At 56.8% G+C, this 21,112-nt stretch overlaps 1 protein-coding gene across 6 annotated transcripts in view; it reads right to left on the bottom strand.

Annotated features, from left to right (window-relative positions):
- Positions 1-21,112, bottom strand: part of SFXN5 (sideroflexin 5) — a 117,269-nt gene that overhangs the window by 6,717 nt on the left and 89,440 nt on the right. For 4 of the 6 annotated variants that reach the window (XM_022561249.2, XM_089923023.1, XM_022561250.2 and 1 more), the window contains 3 exons: positions 20,229-20,344; positions 18,152-18,237; positions 12,296-12,413 (listed from right to left, as the gene is read on the bottom strand). In XM_022561249.2, coding sequence (XP_022416957.1) covers positions 12,296-12,413; positions 18,152-18,237; positions 20,229-20,344 — 320 coding nt within the window. The remainder of the gene's footprint in view (positions 1-12,295; positions 12,414-18,151; positions 18,238-20,228; positions 20,345-21,112) is intronic. The other 2 variants (XM_022561251.2, XM_030763205.2) reach the window with 2 other exon arrangements.

The following is a 21,112-nucleotide window of genomic DNA, read 5'->3' as shown; positions in this document are numbered from 1 at the left end:
ACCGGATGTTTATAGCTGCCAACTCCATACACCAGGGCTGGGCACATAGAGGTGGACCAGCGCAGCCCGTGCCCTTGAGAAGCTTCAAGTCTAGGGAAGGAGTCAGAAAGGCAAGCAGATGGATCCCAGAGAGACAAACCAAGTGCCATGGAAACTGGGAGGGGGTGGGGGTTACCATGCATTGATGAAAGAACAAGGAAGGAAGACTTCTCAGAGGAGGGAGGCCAGAAAGAAACAGAAGGTTTTGATAAGAGAGGGCAGGAAAAGCCTGCTGGAGAAGAGAAAAGCATAAGCTGGCCAGCATGGCATGTTTGGTGTGGGCAATGCTGGGCAGGCTGGGAATGTGGCAGGAAATGGAGGTGGGGCTGGGGCAGGCAGGTCCCCGTAGGCCACGTGAAGGTGTCAGCATTTTACTTGAGGGCAATGGGGAGTCACGGAAGGATTCTGAGCAGGGGTGGTCCAAGATCCCTGTCTTGCTGGTGGTGGTGAGCATGGAGGATGGGCTGGAGAGGTGAGTGAGGGGGCAGCTGAGGGAATCAGAGAGAGGTGGCAGGTCCTGCCCTCTGATGCTGCCAGTGGGGGCTGACAGGAGGGTGTGCTGGGGATCCTTTCTAAGATGAAATCCACAGGAGTTGATGACCAATTCCATGTGGGGGTGAGAGGGAGGTGTTGAGGATGACTGTGCGTTGGATGATTCCTAATTCTAGCTCAGGAGCCTGGGTGGCTGGTGACGCCATTCTCAGAGGCAGGGGAATATGGGGGGGTGGGTCAGGGTGGGAGGGTGGTAGGCCTGGGTCCCCCAGGTTGAGAAGCCAGTGAGGCAGACAGGTCTTGGGGGAGGAGCTCTGGGCAGGGGCCTGGGCAGAAGAGTGAGCCCTGGATACGTGAGCACAGCCAGAGCCCTGGAGTGGAGGAGTTGCCCAGAAGAGCAGATGGCAGGGGAGGGCGCCAGGCCTGGGGAACAGGCACATTTGAGGGGCGGGTATAGGGAACAAGCCCATGATGGCAGCCTTGGGGGACCAGCCCAAGGGGCGGTGGCAGTGACGGAGGGCACCACAGACAACAGGCAGCATGGCAACACCAGGCAAACAGAGTTTCCATGTGGCCCCGGTGAGGGCTGAGAGGCTTTGGTCTTTGGTCTTGGCAGAGGGGTTTTGGTGGGATTTGGTGACCCCCTAGAGTCCAGATTTCCTAACCCTCACTCAGCCTCTCACTTCCATCCTGGGCCAATTCAACTGGTCATTCCTTAAGACCTCTCTAGTTCTCTGACCATAGCTGGGGGTTGAGCCAATGGCTCACCGTCTCGAGGGCTCATGGATGTCGGGACCACTGAGGGTCCTCACCACTGGGCTCAGCGGAGGAAGCTGGGGCAGGGACCCCCATGCTGCCTACCCCATGAAGATCAGCCCTCTGAGGTGTGGGGGGCCTGAGTCCCCTCCACAGAAATCACATCCAGGGCTGTGCTGGTAAATGAATGAGATTCAAGTACTGAGTGAGGGCAACTAACCTGCTTCAGGGTCCCAGAGTTAGGGACAGCGTGTGTGTTCCCTTGGGGGACCCCTGCTATTTGAGGTAAGGGAAGAAGCAGAAGCCGGCTCCGTGTTCTGTGTCAGCAGCAGAACAAATGGTGTGGTGGCCACAGTGGCTCAGAGGTGGGTTGTGGACAGAGGGAGGTCCCAAGGCCCAGTGAGAGGAGTGGATGCAGCAAGGAGGGGTCATTATCATCAGCCCAGAAAAGACTAGAGCCCCAGGGTAGTAGGCCAAGGGCAGGGGCTTGACCACAGATAAGCTCTGAGGGGCCTCCTCTGGGGAGAAGGTGACAAGAAGAAGGAAGGCTGTGCAAGGAGTGGCCACAGGGAGAAGGGGTGACCCAGTCCAGGCAGCCAGTGGGGGGCCAGCAGGAACCTGTGGGTCCCTCCATTCATCTGGTGAACTCCTCCCCAGGTGCCTGATGGTCAGTCAGCAGGGGCCCTCGAGGGAAGGCGGGGTCTGGTATGGGGGCCAGAGCCCTGGCTGAAGTGATCAATCAGCACTGGTTGATGGTACCGTCCAGCCCCAGAACTGGGGGTGCCCAGAAGACGTGGGCCTGTTGGAAATGGCTCGCTTTGCCATGAGATGAGCAGTATTGCCCTGCTAGCACTCCCTGACTCCCAGGCAGAACCTGCACCCTGGCTCCCAGACAGCTTCACCCTGATGCCCTCCCCTCTCAGACCCTAACCCTAACCCTAACTCTATCAGAGCCCCGAACCCCAGCCTCCAGACCCAGCTCAGAGCCTGCTGCCCCTTGTAGCAGATAGCCCCAGATTTCCGGTTGCATCTAAGGTCAGAGGCAGCAAACACAAAGCACGAGCCTCTCTGGGGCACCCCCAGGCCCAGCTGGCCCCAGAGCCCCCTAGAGCAGCCTGAAGGGCTTCCTTTGTGGCGCTGGAAGGGTTAACCCTGAGCTATTTGCCTCTGTCTCCTGGCTCATCCTGGGTGGGGGGCCAGAGTCAGGAATGCATTTGGGATCACCTCTGCCTCTGCAGCCTCAGAGCACACACACACCTGCAGCCAGCAGCCAGCAGATAGCTTACATATTTGAACCTGGAGCTAAGGTGCCGAGACATAAACAGGAAACTGGATCCCCGGCCTGTGCCCCACTTTCAGGGGCTTTTACCTACTACAAAGAAGTTCCTCCTACTTGCCTTTCTTCTGGTGGCTTTTCTGCCTCCTTTTCAAAGGCATTGGGCTGGGGGGTGGGGTGTTCAGCGTGACCCTGTGACATGGCTCAAAGCGGCCTCCCGCTCCTGGCCAGGGGTCTGGGCCTCTGAGGGTCCGCAGGTGGTGGCGACATTGACACAGGTCCAAAGCCCAGGCCGGCACCTGGCTGACCCTGTGTGCCTGAGGCCTCTGCCAGGTCCGGAACCAACTTGCCTACTGGGCGGCCACATACCACCCTCTGTCACCAGGGCTAGGCGGGCCTCAGGTCCTGCTCAGATACACACGTCCAGGCCTGAGTGTTATCCTGAGTGTCCTTGGAGGACAGGAGTGTTAGGCCGGAGCTGGGGAGCAGCTGAGGCCTGAGCCTAGATCGGTGGGTCAGGCCTCGGGTGCTGGCTCTGGGCTCCCATTGCCTTCCCAGTGAATGTCAGACTCCTTGGCTGGACACTCAAGGTCTTCTGCGACCTTCTCCAGCTTCCTCACCCACTGGCTGCTCTCATGCCCAGTACGTTGTACGTGTAGGCTTTGAGGCCTAATCCTCCAGGAAGCTTCCCCTGATCTTCTCAGACCCAATCCATTGCTGCTTCCTCCGGTGCCCCCGGCCAATTACACCCCCAGAGGCAGGCCAGCTGTGAATACAGGGCCCCCCCCGCCACCCCACCCCAGCGTGAGCCACTCAGGGGAGCTCAAGTCACCCTGTGCCATGTGCATAGTCGGCCCTCGGTAAAAGTGGAATCAAACTGAACTGCACTCCCCAAGTTCAGGGATCCTTATCTTATACTTTTCCATCCCCCCGTGCGATGCGCACCCACGGAATGCTCAGACCACCCCCTCCCCCCATTTTGGAGCTTTGCACTGTTCCTGGGTGCCCTCTGGTGGACCAAACTCAGAATCGTTCTCTGTCCTCCACCTTCTCAAGATCTCAGTTTCCCCACATGTGAGGTGGAAAGATTTTTCTACTCCTGGGGCTGGGATGTGGATATTACCAAGAAATGGATGAGAAGGCCCTTTGGAGGCTTAGAAAACCTGCTAAAGGAAGGCAGGACCCCGTGGCTATCCCACCGCCAGGCCTGGTCTTGCTCGCCTGTGTCTCCTCGTGGCGCACAGGGCCGAGCGCTCGCTGTGGGCCAGGCACGTTCTAAATGCTTCACACATACTGATGCGTTTAATCCTCTCAGCAGAAGCTTTGCAGAACCCAGCCTCCTCCCTCCCTGTCCTCTATTCAGCTAGGTGTTTTAGAAGGTCCTAGAAAGAACTGGGGAGGGATGGGCTGAGAGGTGGCCCTGCTGAGGCCTGTCACCGGGGCATGTGTGCGCATGTTCGTGCACGTGCTCACGTGTGGGCCTGCGTGCACGCGCAGGTTTGGGGTGGGGGTGTGTGGAACAGGCAACGTGACAGGTGGCGTTGGCGTTCCTGGGCTCCAAGCGGCTTTGCCATTCCCATCCGTCCCTCCTGGGGGGTCCTGTGGGCAAACTCCAAGAAAGCAGCGGGCAGGGAGGCGGCAGATTTCTGATGGCAAAAATAGCCCGCTTCAGAGTTCAATAGGGACTGGTTAAAGCAGTAAAGGAGAAAAGCCCCAAACAAGCATCTCCAAGCAAAGTAGGAGAAGGATTTGAGATTGGAGGGGAGGATGCACGTGCTCTGGGAGATGGTGAATCTCCGTGGACTCAAGAGGGACACACTACCCCCTAGACATTGCTTCTGGCCTCATATCAGCCCTGGAAGAGTGGGAGATGCAGGAAGCAATGAAGTCAAGGTGAGCCCAGGTGAGCCACGCTCTGTATTAGGTGTTAATAAATCGTGCCAGTTCTCAGCCTTAGGGACACCCTATGAGTCAAGGGATGGAGAAAGGACTGTTGTCCTGGGGAGGGAGATGGGATGCAGGAAACGCATGCGACCAGAGTCTACATATGTGGGGAGAGATAGATCCTAGGGGGGCTCATCAGGGAGGACTTCCTGGAGGAGGGACCTCTTCCAGAACAGCTTGAATGTGGACCTGAGCTCATTCCCAACTCTTCCCTGTTCTTGGCCGGGAGTTCAAATGCTTTCTCAGAGAAATGGAGGCAAGCTGGGGGAGATATTTGCTTCTGCTAAGTCACAGCTCCCGGCCAAGCTGGTTCATCAAAACTACCATTTTCTTCAGGGCTGGTGATGGGGAGAGAGATGGTGGAGGTTCTGGTACCCACTGGGGGTACCCACATTCTTTCCCCATACAGGGACGATGTGCCTCTTTGTTTCGTAACTATGGAAGCTGCAAGGGGGAGCTGGAAGAGGTAGTGGGGTGAGCCGGGGCATGGCTGAGCTGGACCTTCAGGTACCTCATCTACAGCATGCGTGTGACCTCTAAGAGCCAACCTCTGGGGCCAAGGTGACTAGTGTGAGGACATAAGGAGGGCCTAGGTTTCTGGTTCTTTGGACCCTCCGGGGCTGAGGTGAGGAGGGGCTGGGCTGAGAGGGAGGGGGTTGGGGGATCCGCAGGGCTGACAGGGGAGGCTCTGAGCAGCAAGCCCTGGGGGGCTCAGATGCTGCCTTTTCCTCCAGTCAAGGTGTCTGGCAGAAGCTGGAGAGGCAGAGGGAGGGTGGGGAGGGGGTCCTCTGCTGAGGTGTCAGGGAAGGCCAAAGGGCAGGGGCCAGCAAACCAACAGCCGACAATAGACAACTGCAGGGCAACAACCCTTGCTGCCAGTGAACCTGACTCCTTGGCTTCACGTGGACCCCGCAAAACTGGTGCTGGGGGGAGATACACACACACACACACACTCGAGGAGCCCCCAGCCCTATGGCAGCAGCCCGGCCCCACCTTGCCTGTGCCCCAACCTCAGCCCCTGTTGCTGCTGGGAGGACAGAGGAGCTGAATGAGGGTCCAGGGGCTAGAAGGCATGTTCCGAGGAAGGTTCTGCCCATTCGGCATTCAGCACCATTCATAAGCCACACCTGGCCCGAGAGGGTGGCACAGCCACGCTGCCGGAGAGGCATCCAAGGGTCTGCAGCTGACTTAAGGCCACACAGCCCGCCATCGGCTCTCCCTGCTCTAGTACCAGGGGCCGGTCTCATGGTTTCACTTCCAGAATCCTCATGGGCGGAACCAGGAGAAAGCTTACATACAACACCTTATCTTATGGCAGGGGAAACTGAGGTCCTTAGGGCGGAGACCAAGGTCATACAGAGAGTTGAGGCTGGGGGGTGCCAGCCAGATGGGAGGAGGGCAGACCTGGGGCATGTGTGGCGGCCCCCGGCCTGAGCCCCACCTAGGGACAGGGCGGAGCCCCCAGGGGCTCCCGTACCCACAGCCTCACTCATCCACAGAAAAGCCCCAACTTTTCCTGTGGGCACATTTCAACCTCACCAAATCAGCTAATTATTGACAGTTGGTGAAGAGGAGATTTCACTTTTTCCTCCTGTTAAACTGCTCCTAATTAGTTCCCTGTCACCATGGCTGGCTCGCCCGCCCGCCGTCGGTAATCCCGCTGCACAGTGTCTCATTAACCTTTTGCTCCTCTCCTGCCGCCTGCCAACAAGATGAAGACAAAAACAGATTGTCGAACAATGGCACCGGCTTGTATGTGCAGCCCAGTTCCCCAGCCTCCCCCCCCTCCCAGAGCTCCCGGGGGAAATCGCGAGGGAAAGAGAGGGGAACGGGGTGGGGGAGAGCCCAGAGGAATCGAAGGAGAGAGGCACAAAGAGAGAGAGAAACAGGCAGGGCCATGGGCAGGGTACTTGGCCAAGGTACTGCTTCTTGAACCTTAACGAGGTTCATTAAATGGGATTGGAAGCGCTCCCAGGTGGGGAACACCGGCTGTCAGAATTGGAGGGACATTCACCATCCCCAGGTCCAGCCTCTTGTGGCAGCCAAGCCCATGGGCCCAGAGACTGGACCTTGGACATCTCCCTCGAGGAAGCTGAGACACCAGCATACGTATGTGTGTGCGTGTGTGTGTGTGTGTGTGTGTGTGCATGCGCGCATGCATGTGTATGTCTGAGGGAGGACAGAGATGACCACGTTGGCCTGGGGCCCAGAGCCCCAATCTCCAGAGAGGGCAGGGCCAGAAAGGTCACCACAAATCAGGCCCCACATGCCACAGGGAGGCCTCTGCAACCCGCCTGACCCAGCACAGCCCTGGGCAAGCTCCAACACAGCCCTCTCCTTTCCATCATAGCTGCACCATCACCTGACATTCCTTGGTTATTTGGCTTCTGTCTGCACCCCCAGAACAGAGGCTCCCTGAGAGCAGGGGGCTATGACATGGCCCTCCAAGTTACAAGAAAAAGGGGAAATCACCCCAGTATCTGGGTGCAGATGGGCCCATCCATGCTGGGCTGAGCTGGTCTTGGCCAATGCCCTACAGCCTTAATCTGAAGGTCACAGTGTCCACCGGGGCAGACCCCACACTCCCAGCAACAGGACCGGGGCTCAGAAGGGAGGCCAGACCTTGCTCCCCTGTCCTCACACCCAAGTTCCTAAGGAGGCTCCCTACCCAAACTGCTGGCCCATAGACCCCCTACCCCCGCCTCCTGCCTCAGCTCTGGGTTAGAGAGCAAAGGCACAAACACCTGCTTCAGAAGGTCCCTGTGAACCTGAACATGGATTCCCCATGAAGGAGGAGGGCTGGGTGAGGGCACTGGAATGTTCCTACCGATAAATTAGCAAGGAGCCATCTGGGGCTCAGACTTGGGCCTTTTCATTTTATAGTGAGATGGGGGTGGGCTGAGGAGGGTTATGGAATCCTTTTGTGGGTACAGAGCTTATTCCATCATTACCAACTTTGGACCTTGGGCAAGGTCCTTAACCTTGATGTGCCTCAGTTTTCTCATTTGTAAACGTGGAATAATACTGGTACGAACCTCACAGGACTGTCATGTTCTGGGTCCACATTTTACCACCACAGTCAACCAGGCCCTTGTACTTACTGGACCCCAGGACCTCTTGGAGGCCATGCCTTTCTACCCTGGGCTGTGTGATCTCTTCCCCATCACTGCCTTTTCTCCAGGCCCCCAACCCCCCATCTCACAGAACACCAATGAGTGAAATTATCTTTGCTGTTCTCCAATGGCTTCCCATCCCTGAGTTCATTTCTCTGAACAAAGAGAGAAACCTGACTGCCGTTTTGCCTCCTAGACTGCCTCGCCCAGCCACACCCCCCGATTGTTGTCAACTCCTAGTGCCCTTGGCAGCAGCTCACTTGCAGGGAGCCCCCTCCTCCTCGAAATGCCCTTGTCCTCAGCGTCCATGAAACTGCTCATCGGGATTCTTCCCTGCCTGCTCCTGCCCTCTTTTAACAGCTTTTCTTCCTTCTACAGAGACCTCAACCCTTCCAGGACTTCAGTCCCCGCCATGCATCAAAGGTTCCCTGTTTCCCAGCCAAAATCTCGCCCCAGAGCCTGAGACACACACATCTAACTGTCTAGGCAACACCCTTTGATAAACAGTAATACCTTGGACTTGAGGGGCATTAGGAAGATTTAATACAAGGCATGCAGAGTTCCCGGCATACTACCTGGCCTAGTAGATGTTTGGCAAATGGTAGGTATTATTATTATTATTTGCAATTTTGATTTTAAAATTAGCACCATTTTAATAGGCAGAAATACTAATTTGAAAAGCATGGACAAAACTCTCTCCCAGGGGGACTTCCCTGGCGGGCCAGTGGTTAAGACTTCGCCTTCCATTGCAGGGGGTGCGGGTTCGATCCCTGGTCGGGGAGCCAAGATCCTACATGCAACACGGCCAAAAAAACCAAAACATAAAACAGAAGCAATATTGTAACAAATCCAATAAAGACTTGAAAAAATGGTCCACATCAAAAAAAAAAAAAAATCTTAAAAAACACCCCCAAAACTCTCTCCCAGGGATTGAAGAGAGGATTGAAGTTCTTTCTTCAACCTCTGGGGTTAGTGGGTTGGAAACCCCACACCAGTCACTGCAGGCCAGCCATTCTAGGAACCAGTTCCTAAATTCCATCTCCAAGTCACCTAATTAATTAATTAGCGTTCCAGTGATTACTCCTGTTGACAACCTTGGTGGCTCTTGGCAAGGTTGGGTCAGCCCAAGCAGGTCCAGACTTATTGTGGCAAATCACATTGGCTTCTGGGATGTGAGACATGATCCCCACATGGCAGAAGCAGCACCTCGTTAGAGAGAATTAATTGGGAGGAAGAATGGGGGAACGAGGTCCTCTCAGCCAAACACCCCATTATGCACAGGCCCGCCTGCATCCTGTTTGGGGTTTATGCAGGTGAGGAGGGGGCTCTGAAGATCACGTCCCTACCTTCCTTTCCCAGAGAACAGACTTATTATAAAATGACTATATTCTTTCCCACTAGAGGAGGCTTGGGTTGCAATGAGAAGGATTTTGGTTAGACACCCAGAAGAACTAACTTCCATGCCTATTTGTGGCAGACATGGGGGAAGGGAGAAGCCTGGACGTTGACTCACTTAGGCCAGGGCTGCTCACTTAGAACACCTCTCTGCAGCCAGAGCTGGAGGCCCGAGTGGGGGGACTGTGGCCATTTCTCCATTATTTGCCCCAAAGGAACACCCGCCCTTAGACCCATAGCACTCCTAGACTCTTCCCCACCACAGGGAGGCCCCAGCTTCCTCCTCTCTACACTGTCTCAGGGTAGGTGAAGAGAAAAGAGTGAGAAGAGAAAATCCTACAGAACAAGCAGATGCAACATCTCCTGGGAGCTCTGGACTGGGAGTGAGCCTCTGGGGTGTCCTTCCATATTTGCACATGGCTTCTGTGACTTTGGGCCGGGCCCTTGGCTGCTCTGGGTCTCCATTTGCCCCAGCAGAGCCGGGAGGGTGGTAAACTGGATGACCTTGAAAATCCTCCCAGTGGGACAGGCTCATGGAGTTTCTCTGCCCTGGCTCCCTCTCCTGTGCAGGCAGGTAGAGCTATGGGAGCTACTTGAAGCTTCTGAACACAGTGGTGCCTGCAAGCACCTGGGGCACTCTGACTCTTGCCCAGAACTGCAGACTCAGCCCAGCTGTTACAAAGAGATGCCGTCAGTGGCTTTGGGGAGTGGCGGGCCCAGGCCTTCCAGATAGGGATGCCAGGACCGCCGAGAAGTGCCCGCCCTCTCATCTTCAGAGCTTCCAGGCAACCTGGAGCCCCCAGCTCTATTTGGAGTCCCCAAGCATCAGGATATAGCTGTTCAGCTTTTGGGTTGAGGGGAAGGATGGGGAGGCGTATCCCTGCTCCACGGCAAGGCTGGGCCCTGTGGGTATGAGGATACTGCTGAGCTTCCCATCCTGTATGCACTGGCCTGGCCCCCAACATAGGAGCCCCATCCCATTATAGTTTCCTCCTGAAGCTCTGGGGCTCAGTGGAGGCAAGTGACTTCTGTCCTCACCCTCTTCGGGCCCTGGAGGCTGGGTCACTACCTCCTACTCTAAGACCCTGGGTCTCCAGTCCTCACAGTCCCAGTGTAACACCCCAGGACCCTTATTTCCACCTTCCCCAACTCCCCTGGAGGAACCTGCACCCCTCCCGCCCTGCAGGGTCAGTCCTGCGGTCACAGATTCAGAAGCGTCCATCTGCAGCCACAGCCCCCATCTTCCCATGAGTTCTGTAACTCCAAATACCATGGTCATTCTTTGCCCTCCTTGGGTCTGCCTCTGCACCAAACCTTGCTTTTCCCACTCGGCTTGCTCATGCTTCTTCACCCCCACCCAGCTAAGATTCTGGGGTCCTTTGCTCCTCCTGAACTCCTACCAGCCTCCCGAATGCCTCACCCAACCAGACGAAACTGGAGCAGGCCCCGTACCTCTGGGTAGACAGGCCCTGGCCATCCCCACAGACCTGTGTCCACCCCCAGTCGTCCCCTCCTCTGACCCCCAGCACTGCCCACCAGGCTCTCTGACTTCCTTAGTCCGCTGTCTCTCCTGTTCTCCCCTCTGAAGGTCTCCAGCCTTCTCCATGGTCCTCTGACCTTTGACCTCCCCCTTCCCACCCACCTCCTTCCTCTCTGCTCAGTCATGAGAACACAGGAGCTATCAGATCAACTTCCTTAACCTCCCCACCCCCGAACTCCACCCCCCCAACCAACATTTGCCTCCCCCTGCTAAAGTGGGGAGGGGTCTCCCCCACCCAGGCGAATCCTTTGAACCCCTTGTCTGCGTTCTGACTCTCCCACTTCATGGACTCTGCTCTCTGTCCTCCTCCTCCAGTGTCCTTCTCTCCTGGTGCCTTCCCATTGCACTTACACAAGCTCCAGTCTCTCCCATTTTAAAAGAGTGAAAATAAATAAAAGCCTCTCTTGATCCCACATCTCATTCCAGCTCTGGGTCTGCTTCTCTTTGTTCCCCCGGTACCAAGCCTCTAGACCAAGCGGTCAGCCTGCCAACCCATTTCCTTACCCCCCAGCTGGGCTCCACCCCTCGGGATGGGGTTTCCCTTCACGAACTGAGACACCAATGGACGCTCTTCAACCCCACGGAGCTTGACCTCTCGGGAGGGTCTGACCCTGTGGATGCCCCCCAACTCCAGTCTCACTTGGCTCTGTCCTTACCTCCCTGGCCACTTGTCCTTGGGCAGCTCCCCTCCCCAGGGCCTATTTTCTCCACACGCTCCTGGGTTGATCCCACCCACGATTCTGGCTTCCATCACTGTTTTATGCTGGGGGCTCCTACTTCTGTCCCTCCAGCCCAGGCCTCTCTCCTGGCTTCTAGACCCAAAGCCAGCTTCCACAGGGCACCTCTGTTCACAAGTTCCACAGGTTCTTCAAACCCCACGTGTGCATCCAGCTCTACATGCTGTCCTCCTGCACGCCGGCCCCTCCTCATCTCCGTCTTGCCGGGTTGTTCAAAACCAGAAAGCCGGGCGCACATCCTGCCGGTTCCCTGTCCTCCCACCACACGCAGTTCTTCATCAGATCCTGATGAAGGTGCCTCCAAACTCTCTCTTAAAGGACCCACTTCCCTCCATGCCCGCTGCCAGCAGCCTGGTCCAAGCCGCCATCATCTCTCGCTGGACTCCCGCCACCGCCTCCTGAAGGCTCCTTCTCCAGAGCTCCAACGCAGCCTCACCATACAGCATGGGGACCGTTCAAAATCAGGAATCTGTGGTCCTGCTCTGCCCAGCTCTTCTGGTAACGTTTACCCACTGCGCTGGCTTCCAAGTTCCCGGCACCCGCTGACGTCAGGGCCCCGTACCTGGCCCACCTCATCTTTTCCGCTCTCTGCCCAAGAGGCAGGCTTTCCTCAGCTGTGTGCCGCCTCCCTTCACACCAGGTGACCTCAGCCTATGTGTCCCCTCACCTCTTACACACCTGGCCAACTCTAGCCCATCCTTCAGGCCCCCGTGAAATGCCACTTCTCTCTAAGCTCTGTTTGGGCCCCTACTGTCTCCTCCCATGGCCAAACTCCTCCCATCTTAACACTGCTCACCCTTCACTTGCTATTCCGTTTCATCGCTGTGTTCACTGCTTGACCCTTGACCCTGAGAGGTCAGAGCCTGGGCCCGTCTCATTCACCGTCTAACCCCAGTACCTAGCTAGCACAGTGCTAAGGTGTCAGCACCGAGTAGGTATTGGTTCATAAATGACCGAACGGCAACCCTCCCTGTCCTGCCCTTGAGCCCCTCCCTCCACTGACCTCTGACATCTGGGGGAAGAGGCTGATGGCCAGTGGCAGGGCCAGGCCAAAGGCTGCCAGGCACACAAGGCTTTGCACGGGGAGGAGCAGCCGGGGGCGCGCCTGCAGGAGAGCTGTCCTGTTGGGGAGAGAGAAGGGGGGCGCCCATGAGACCCGGAGACAGGGTGAGCTGGCCATTAACCACCATGCCAGGTCCCACTGGGTCTGAGGGCCAGGCCCAGCCCATAGCTAAGTAGCTGTGGAGGAATTCTGTCTTTGGGACCGTCCACCGATGGCAGCCCTCTCCCCAGGCCCTGCCCTGAAGGACGTTGCTGCTTAAATTCTCAACCATAAATCATAAATGAGCACCTGTGGGGCACCCACCCCACTGTGCGTCCAGCCCTGCGCAAAGAAGGCCACGTGTGGGGTAGACGATAGAGGAGGCTGTCGGCCCCTGCTCCTGTGCAGGGGGTGGGGGGCCCACGTGGGGACACAGCGGAGGAAGATGGGCCTTGAAGGCAGCACATATTGCAATAGTGAAAAAACCACACACGCATTCACGCACATGCACGCACAAGCATGCATACGCACGCGCGCACAGCCAGGAGAGGATGACCTCTTCTGAGTATGGAAACAGAACACACCCTGCTGACCACCTTGTCACCTTCGATCCAAGAGCCACAGTGACTTGCCCAAGGCCAAGACCAAGTCTGCGGGAGGCAGGCAGGGCTGCTCTGTGGGTTCCTCTGACTCCCTAAAAGTGCTATCACTGAGCTGCTCTGGCTCTTGCCTTAAGGACCCTTTGCCCGCTGCATCACCAGTTCACAGTTGGCACCCCTCCCCACGGTGAACAAAAGAGCTGGGATTCTTGGGCAGGAGAGGGGTACGAAAGCCTCCCTCCAGGGCCCTGGGTCCCCCAGCCCCATGACAAAACGGCCTCTCCAGACAGAGTGGAGGGCATAGCAGCTGGCGAGTCCACCTTCACTGCGTTGTCCATCAGAACATTTCGCTCTGTATAATCCACCAGTCATTCTACTTGGGGAGGCCTGAGGTGGCATGTGTCAGCAAGATGGATTATTTGCCAAGGGATGTTGGGTGGGTACACATGCTGCCCTGGGTAAGCGTCAACCTCCACCGGACTGAGACTGGCTCCTGGTGTGAAGAAGCTATAACCAGGGCTCTTGCCCCTCCCCTCCTGGAGCAGCGCTGCTGTGGCCACAGGCAGGGGAGAGGCTCTTCTGGGGGCAGCGCCTCAGTGTCGGGGCAGGCAAACCCCGCACCACCTTCACCTCCTGGCACATGAATCCCAAGAGCAGCTGGCTCTAAGGCGACAGCAAAACTGGGAGCAGCAGTTCTCAAACTTTAGTATCTAGGCAGTGGTTAAAAATGCAGACTCCCCCATGAGATCCTGATTCAGTTGGTACTACACCTGGGAACCTTCCATGAGTCTAAAACAGGTGATCCCCAGACCACACTTCTGGGAAACTCTGGCCCAGGATGTTCCTACTTAGGTACCAATAACAATCCAATTACTTGTAAATTCTATGCAAGTAAAAGACCTGGACACAGTAAGTGCTCAGTGAGGTGTGTTAGTATTGCTGTTGTTACTGCCCTTGTTACCAGCAGGAAGGAGGGAGGATCCTGGTGGCTGGGTTGTCCTCCAGCCCTTCCCACTGGCCCAGACTCCAAGATCTGTCCAGTTGTTGAATTAAGCCTGAACTGAGCTATTGGGGAGGAGAATTTCCACAGGATTAAGAACAGGGGGACAAAGGTGCCCAAATCAAACTCAAGCCCTTCTGGCATCCCCTCTGCCTTGGTCCAGTGCCCCCATCTTCTCCCTCTCTTCCAGGTGAGCCTTACCCCCCTCTTCCCCACGGACTCAGCCTGAGGCCTCCTGGGCTTCCATGGGAGTCATGGAGGGCTGGGATAAGGCTGAGATGGGTCCTGAGATGTTTTCAACTCAGATTAACTTCTCCAGAAGGACCAGAAGGTGGGCACTCTTGCTCCCGTGGCAGCACTGGGACCTCAGTCCCTGAGGGTGGCCAGAGCAGAGGGGAAGGGACAGGAGGGTGTGTGGTCCCTGGAGGCACAGCCCCCGAGGGAGGATCACGGGAGGGAGGTTCCCTCCCTGGCAGGTGAGGGGCAGGACATTGACTCATTCGGTGGGGACACTGGACAGACCCCTTCTACGTGGGGCTGCGACCTTGATTCCTCTCTCCGGGTGGCTGGCTGAAGTCCCCACTGTGAAAGGGATCCAGAAAGTCCCAGGCCTGTCCTCCCCACTCAGGAAGGAGGAAGGTTCAGACAGCAGCCAACAGGAGCCTCTGAAGTCCCAGCCCAGGCGGGAGAGTGAACACAGCAGGACAGGGGGAGGGGAGGAGGAGAGGGAAATGGCAGGGAGGAATTGGAAAGGCAGCTGGGGGAGTTAAAATATGCAGATGGAGAGATGTGCGAATGCCTGGGAGAGAGGAAAGACCCGGATCCCCGGGAATGAGGGAGGCTGGGGAGCGGCCTCAGGAGCTACCGTGGAGGGTGTGGCCTGAACCCTGACCAAGCTGAGACCCAGCCTGGGAGGGCAGAAAAGTCCAGGCCCGGGCCAGGGCCAGGGATGCACCCCCCACAGCTGCCTCCGAGTTGGGGGGCAGGGCTACTCTCCGGGCCCTGAGTCCAAAACCAGCTTCCTCCCCAGGACAGTGGAGCTGGAGTGGAGCCCTGGACCTGAGGGAAGGTTCGGTGGAGAGTGAGGGGTGGGGCGTACACCCCTCAGAGAGAGGCCCTGCTCGGCAGAGTGGAGGATTCTCGGCTCCTGACGGGAGACCCTTTTCCTTTCATCTCAGACACAGGGACACCTGAATATGCCGCCCACCTCTGCTATCCCAGCAGGAAAGCCAGGGTCCTCCCAGAGAGGAGAAACTGAGGCCGGGGCCAAGCCAGCCTCGCTGCCACACAACAGCTTGTCTCCCCATTGCCGTGCATTCCCTCAGCACTTGGAGCAGTTTTACTTTTGCGCTCCATTAATTTGCAAGCAGGCTGCTTTGTAAGTGTTCTTTTGTCTTTTTTCCCTGGCTGTCCTGACTCCCTCACCCAACCGGGGGCTCCCGAGGGTCGGGGGGAGGGCTGCCTCCCCTGTCAGCCTCCTCAACAGAGGCCCTTCCATTGGCACCCTGCATGGAAAGGCCGTGGGGCGCTCGGCAGGGGGGCCCCAGCCGAGAGCCAGGGGCCCGCTGGATGGTGCAAAGTGCCAAGCTCTAGTGGACAAGGTGGTGAGGGGGGCAGTGACATCATTCTCCAGGTGGGAAACTGACCAGCCCCCCCCCCCCGGACTCCTGCCAGGAGTCTCAGTTGGTGCCGGACCTGCCCTGCCCCCCACCTCACAGTCTGGCAGCTCCCACCCCCCCTGCCCCATGTATATGAGGTTAATTACGTCTTTGAGGGTGCAAACTGAGTCTTGTTCGTCTTGATATTCCTGGGGGAACCCAGGCTGGACTCCTTCTCCTCCTCAGAGACCCTCCCAAAAGCTTCAGGGAAGGACCAACTAAATACAAGGCTTCCAGGAGACCAATGGCTAACCCTCTTCTACCTACCCGAGGGGCTTCCTTTGACCCTGAGCTGAGCCAGATGCAGGGCACCCGCAGTCCAGGTTGATTCCAGGCTGGGACAGTCAGAACTAGAACAATCCCACCCCACCTCCCAAGCCTCCTAAAGCTAAGTTTAAGCCCCCAACCAATGGGACACTAACCGTCACTCCACTTTCTGCAAACCCAGCTCAGATGGCACCCAGAAGGCATCACAGACCTCATTTTTCCCCAGCAAATTCCAGGTTCAAGATTCAGTAGCCTTGAAGACAGAAGCCCTCCCTTCCTCATTTGCCCAGTGGTGTCCTTGTGTGCACTTGCAGTCGCTGGTATTTGGGGACAGCCTCAGTTCACCAGAGAGCGGCGTATACGAGGTTCAGGGGGACCAAAGGAATCGCTTCCCATGATTTATTTTTGCAACTTCCAGAGGAGATTAATATTCTTAAGTCTCAGTGTTCAACACGCGCCATCCCTTGCTCAGGTAGCCACGCCCACTATGCACCTCCCCCACTCTTCCAGGGGACGAAGAAATCATCCCCTCAGCTGGACACAGGGCCCCTTATCAGCAGGCCCAATGAGAGAGCGTGCTTTGCTTCTGTTGGGTTGGGCTCTTCAAGGTCCACGCAACAGGGTCACACCTTGCCCAGAAAGCCCTCCCTTGCCACCAAAATCCTGTCTTACTCTCAGTGCCAGCTGCAGCCCCTTTCCTCTGGACCAGCCCTCCCCTCAAGGTCACCCTGACCCTGTTCCCACACTGCCGGGTCCCACCTGCAGCTGACCTTTGTGTGGGTCCTGCCCTTATCAAAACACAGGCTTTCTGAGGCCAGTTCCCCAAATCTGCCCCTCTCCTGTCTCCATGCGGGGTCGATTCCAAAGACAGGCTGATTACGTGCTGTGACCCAAAAATCCAAGAAGCAGCCAGTGTGGTAGGAAGAGCCCAGTTTTGCAGCCGTATGCCTGGGCCCTGCCTGGCTCTGCCGTTTCCTAGTGTGTGACTGTAAGCAGATGATACAACCTCTCTTTGCCTTCCTTTCCTTGTCTGTAAAATGGGGACATCATGCTCACCTCTTTGCACTGTTGTGAAGGTTAAATGAGATCATTCATTCATTCAACAAACACTGAGCATCGCTATGTGCTAGGAACTCTGCTAGATGCTGTGCGGGGCAGTAAACAAAGGAATTGACCTGCCTCCATGGAGATGACATTCTAGTGAAGCAGACAGATAGCATATAACTAGATAAAGAATCTCAGCTATCGATAAGTGCTGTGAGTAAAAATAAGGCAGTGTAGTGGGGGAAGAAGTCCTGGTGGCTGTAATCTCGATGGGGTGGTCAGGGAGGGCCTCGTTGCGGAGATGGCATTTGGGGGGGGACCCGGCTGGGAGAGGACTGGGATGCAGCCAGTGCTTAGCTGTTAAGTGTTAGCTGCTATTGTAATTTGTTTTGTGGGAATACGAAGGTCCCCAAATTGGGGAGAAGCCCCTGATCCAGAGCCCCAGAGGGAGTGCCCCCAAACTCATCCACTGCCTTGAGGTGCCCCTCCCAGGCTGCGCTCCCGGGAAGGAGAAAGCGATCACCTCTTCACTTTTATCTTCACCAGACCTCCAGGCCTTTGCTCATTTGGCTCCCCACACCTGGAACCCTTCCCTGCCCCTTGCCATCCTCCTAGATATTCCCCAACCCTCAGGGCCTGCCCAAACCATCCCTGCTTCCTCCCTCCTCTCTTCAGCCTCTCCTTCCAGCACCATTCCTGCCTTTGTGATTCAATTTCACACTCATTAATTAATAGAATCACTCCATCATTGCTCTTATTATTGTATCTCCTTATTTCTTTATGGTCAGGACAAATGTGTCCTCAGAACGTCCCTCTGAGGGCGGCAGGGAGGTTAGTACAATTATTGTCTAAATGAAGAAACTGAGGCTCAGTGAGGTGGTGACTTGCCTCATGGCAGATGCCGGAAAGGGATGTGCTGGGCCCAAGTCTAGTCTTCCCACCATAGTCCTCAGACTCTCTTCACCACTGGTCCTGTGCTGTGCATTAATAGACCGCGTGCATGCGCACACACACACACACAACCTAGAACCGCCAGCTCCAGGGCAGGGCCAGCCATGTCCATCGGGACATCCCTCCTAGAACTTAGCACAGGGTCCTGAGCAGCCAAAGTCCATTAATTCTCACAGGATGATTCCAGCAGCCCTGCCAGGGAGAGTTTGAACAAACCAGGAACCTTGCCCTGGGCCAGCAGGTCCCCCTTCCCCCACCCTCTCCGCCACAGTGGCCTCTGTCCTGGGCCCCAACTCACTTCTCCAGCATGGACATGACGATCGGGGGTAGCACCAGGATGGGCATGGGGAGGACCACCCGCGTCAGCGCCGTCTCCAGCAGGGCCTGAGGGGCAAGCAGAGGCCGTGGTGAGCGGGGCGGGGGTGGACAGCCTCGGAGCAGCAGCCCTGGAGCCCCTAGGTGTATGTACCACTGCTAAGTACATCTGGCTGAACGGAATAATTCATGGAATCCCTCACGAAGCCATATTCCAAAGAACAGAAAAAAGCCAAGCCACCCCCTCTTCCCATAGCAGATCCGCATCACCTGCCACATGTGGGGGAGTGGAGGCAACCCAGAAGCGGCCCCAACAAGGGGCCTGCGCCCAGGGAGGTGAACCGGGTGGCGGGGTACAGCGGCTGGGAGGAAACATATGGAGGACCTGAGATGTTCTAAAAACAAAGCAGGCACTGGAAGGGCCAGAACAAACAGCTGTGGCCTGCTGAGCCGCGTTGAGGCTCCTGGTGCCCAAGACGAGGGATTCTGGGATTTACTTTCTTTTCCCTTAAAGACAAAGATTTGGAGGATCTTGCCATTTCCTGGCTCTGGATGAGAGTCTTTCTTAATGACAAGAGGTCAGCTTTGTAAGTGGGGAAAGCTTCTGCTGAGTGTCTGCTGTCCCCATATGGGGTCTGCCTGGGGCCTTGCTCTAGGGGCTCCCTCAGGATTCCTGGGGGGGGGGCGGCTGGTCAAGGCACAGCTCAGTGGCAGTTCTGCACCCTGATGGTCATTGTGATGAGTTCCTTTAACCCCACGGGCTCCCAGCCCTCAGAGAAGGCTCAAGGAATGCTTGTAACCCACGGGTCCCTGGAGTCCCAAATGGCAAGGGGCTGATATAGCCAGGAGAAGGGAAGCCCAGGGCTGCAGAAGAGCTTGGGGTTCCCTGCTGTTTGGACCACAAGGAGGAGTTATCACAGTTGGCCTCCCTCACAGCAAGTAGGGAAGAGGATAGAGCTGGATAGGAGGTTAGGGTGATGTAGGAAATTGAGGGCAAATCCCCTCTGTTGATGGGCTCAGGGCTAAACATTTCTCCCAGGAACTTGGGTTCTGCATGACCAGCCTCAGGAAGGCCTGGGAGAGGTCCCTCCAGTCTTCTGAACAGGTGTGGGGATGACAGGGGGCCCAGAGCCTGTGCAGGAAGCAGAGGATGCGGTGTTGGCACTGGCACCCCTGAGCCCCTTGCCCCTCACAAGCCTTGGACAGACACTTACTCTCCCTGAGATCAGTCAGTGGGGAGGGAAGGACCAGGATAAGAGAAGGGTCTTCCTACATCAGAGGCTTATGGAGAAGGCCTCAGTGACAGGGTGCGGTGGGGGGGCCATGTGGGAGCTCATAAGGGACAGGGCTGGGGCAGAGGGGACCCAGCACTTGGAGGCCAGAGCAGGACAGGCCACTAACTGCCATTAGGATGAAGGCTGGAAAGCACAGGGAGATATACAAGTGGACAGGAATTTTTTTTTTTTTTTAATTACAATTGCTAGATGGGTGAGGCTGGTGAAACCAGAAGTGAAAGAGGGCCTTCTTGTAACAAAACATTCTTCTCCAAACCACGCCCGTGGCTTCCTGCAAGCCCCAAATCCCTCCGCCTCAACCGCACTCACTCCCTAGTGACCATCACCTGCAGAAGTGCTTATTAGCACAAAACCACAAACCATCAGCTTCTATGCGTCCTCTTGTCACCCGGGAGGATATGAAGGCCCTAGGCCCTAGGTCCTGGGGAAGGGAAAGAAAGCTCTGGGGGGGCCTCCTCTGCCCTTACCAAGTAAGAGGTCAGAGAAAGCACGTCCAGAGGGGCTGGGACAAGAGATGGGGATGTTTCCCAGTAGTGGTGAGGCGGCTGGAGAGAAGCAAGGGTGTCTGGTGGGCAGGTGTGGCTGGGGCCAGACCTGAGGCCTGGGGCTCAAACCAATGGGGGGTGGGGGTGGGAGTGGGGTGACGAGGAGAGCTCAAGAGGGCAAGGCAAGGGCGCTGAGCACACAAGCCCCTGGGGAATGAAAGTGTCTAGGGAAAACCGACCACAGCCTCCCTACCAGCCCCCAAGTCCCCAGACGACCCACATGTCTGGCTGCGATCTTGGAGGAGCCCACGAGGTTGCCATCACCATCCAGGACGTCAATCCCCTCCTCCAGCTCGCCGTACCGCATCAGGACCACGTTGCAGATGTTGGCGCTGGCTGGAGAGAGAGGGTGGCAGGGAGCCGGCGTGAGGGGGGCGGATGGCATTCTACCCTGCGCAGATCACTGGGCTCCACCCGCACCAAGCAACAAAGGTTTTGAATAAATGCCACGTCTGTTCAAACAGTGGGCGAAGGTGTGGTTCTGCTGCCTATCAGCCTGGTGAAGGATTTGGGGGCCCTTGGGAACCTGGAGAGCAAAGGTGGAAAATAACCAGTGTTACGAAGGAAAGGGAAACTATTCAGGGCTTAGAGAGTGGCCAATGATCAAGGACGCTGCTTTCCTGTCCTCAGGCGCAGGCCCCACGGGCAGGCGAAGTGGATGCCCACCTGGGAGGGCTCTCGGGCTTGAAGACGCATCGCCCACACTGGTGCCTGATGCTCCACCATCAGCACCTCAGTCCCTTGGGCTGCCTTTCCGCGCATCCTCTTGAATTCCAGCCCCCCACGTTTAGCCCCTCGCTCCTCAGAATGAATCAAGTTCCCAGAGATTTGCTTCCCCGACAACAGGTGCCAGAGCAGGCAGGCACCTCAGTGCTAACCCGGCACCGCCCCCTCATCATATGGATGGAAAATTGAGGCTCAGAGATGGGGAGTGACTTATCTGAGGTCACACAACAAAGCGGGACAGAGCTGAAAGGCTACCGTGCCTCATCCTTCGGGTACCCAGGAGATGGAAGGGTTTGGGGCGGGGTGTGGTGGGGGTCAGGCACGGCTAAAGGCATACCTTCTACGTTCCTGCTCCACGTGCTTGGGTTTCCTCCTTTG

The sequence above is a fragment of the Delphinapterus leucas genome, chromosome 13 (assembly GCF_059928025.1).
Source record: "Delphinapterus leucas isolate spDelLeu-1000000601 "Yukka" chromosome 13, BTC_Dleu_Yukka2, whole genome shotgun sequence".
Classification (NCBI taxonomy): Eukaryota; Metazoa; Chordata; class Mammalia; order Artiodactyla; family Monodontidae; genus Delphinapterus; species Delphinapterus leucas.
The sequence above is the reverse complement of the archived record's forward strand: the minus strand, read 5'-3'. Positions and strand labels throughout refer to the sequence as shown.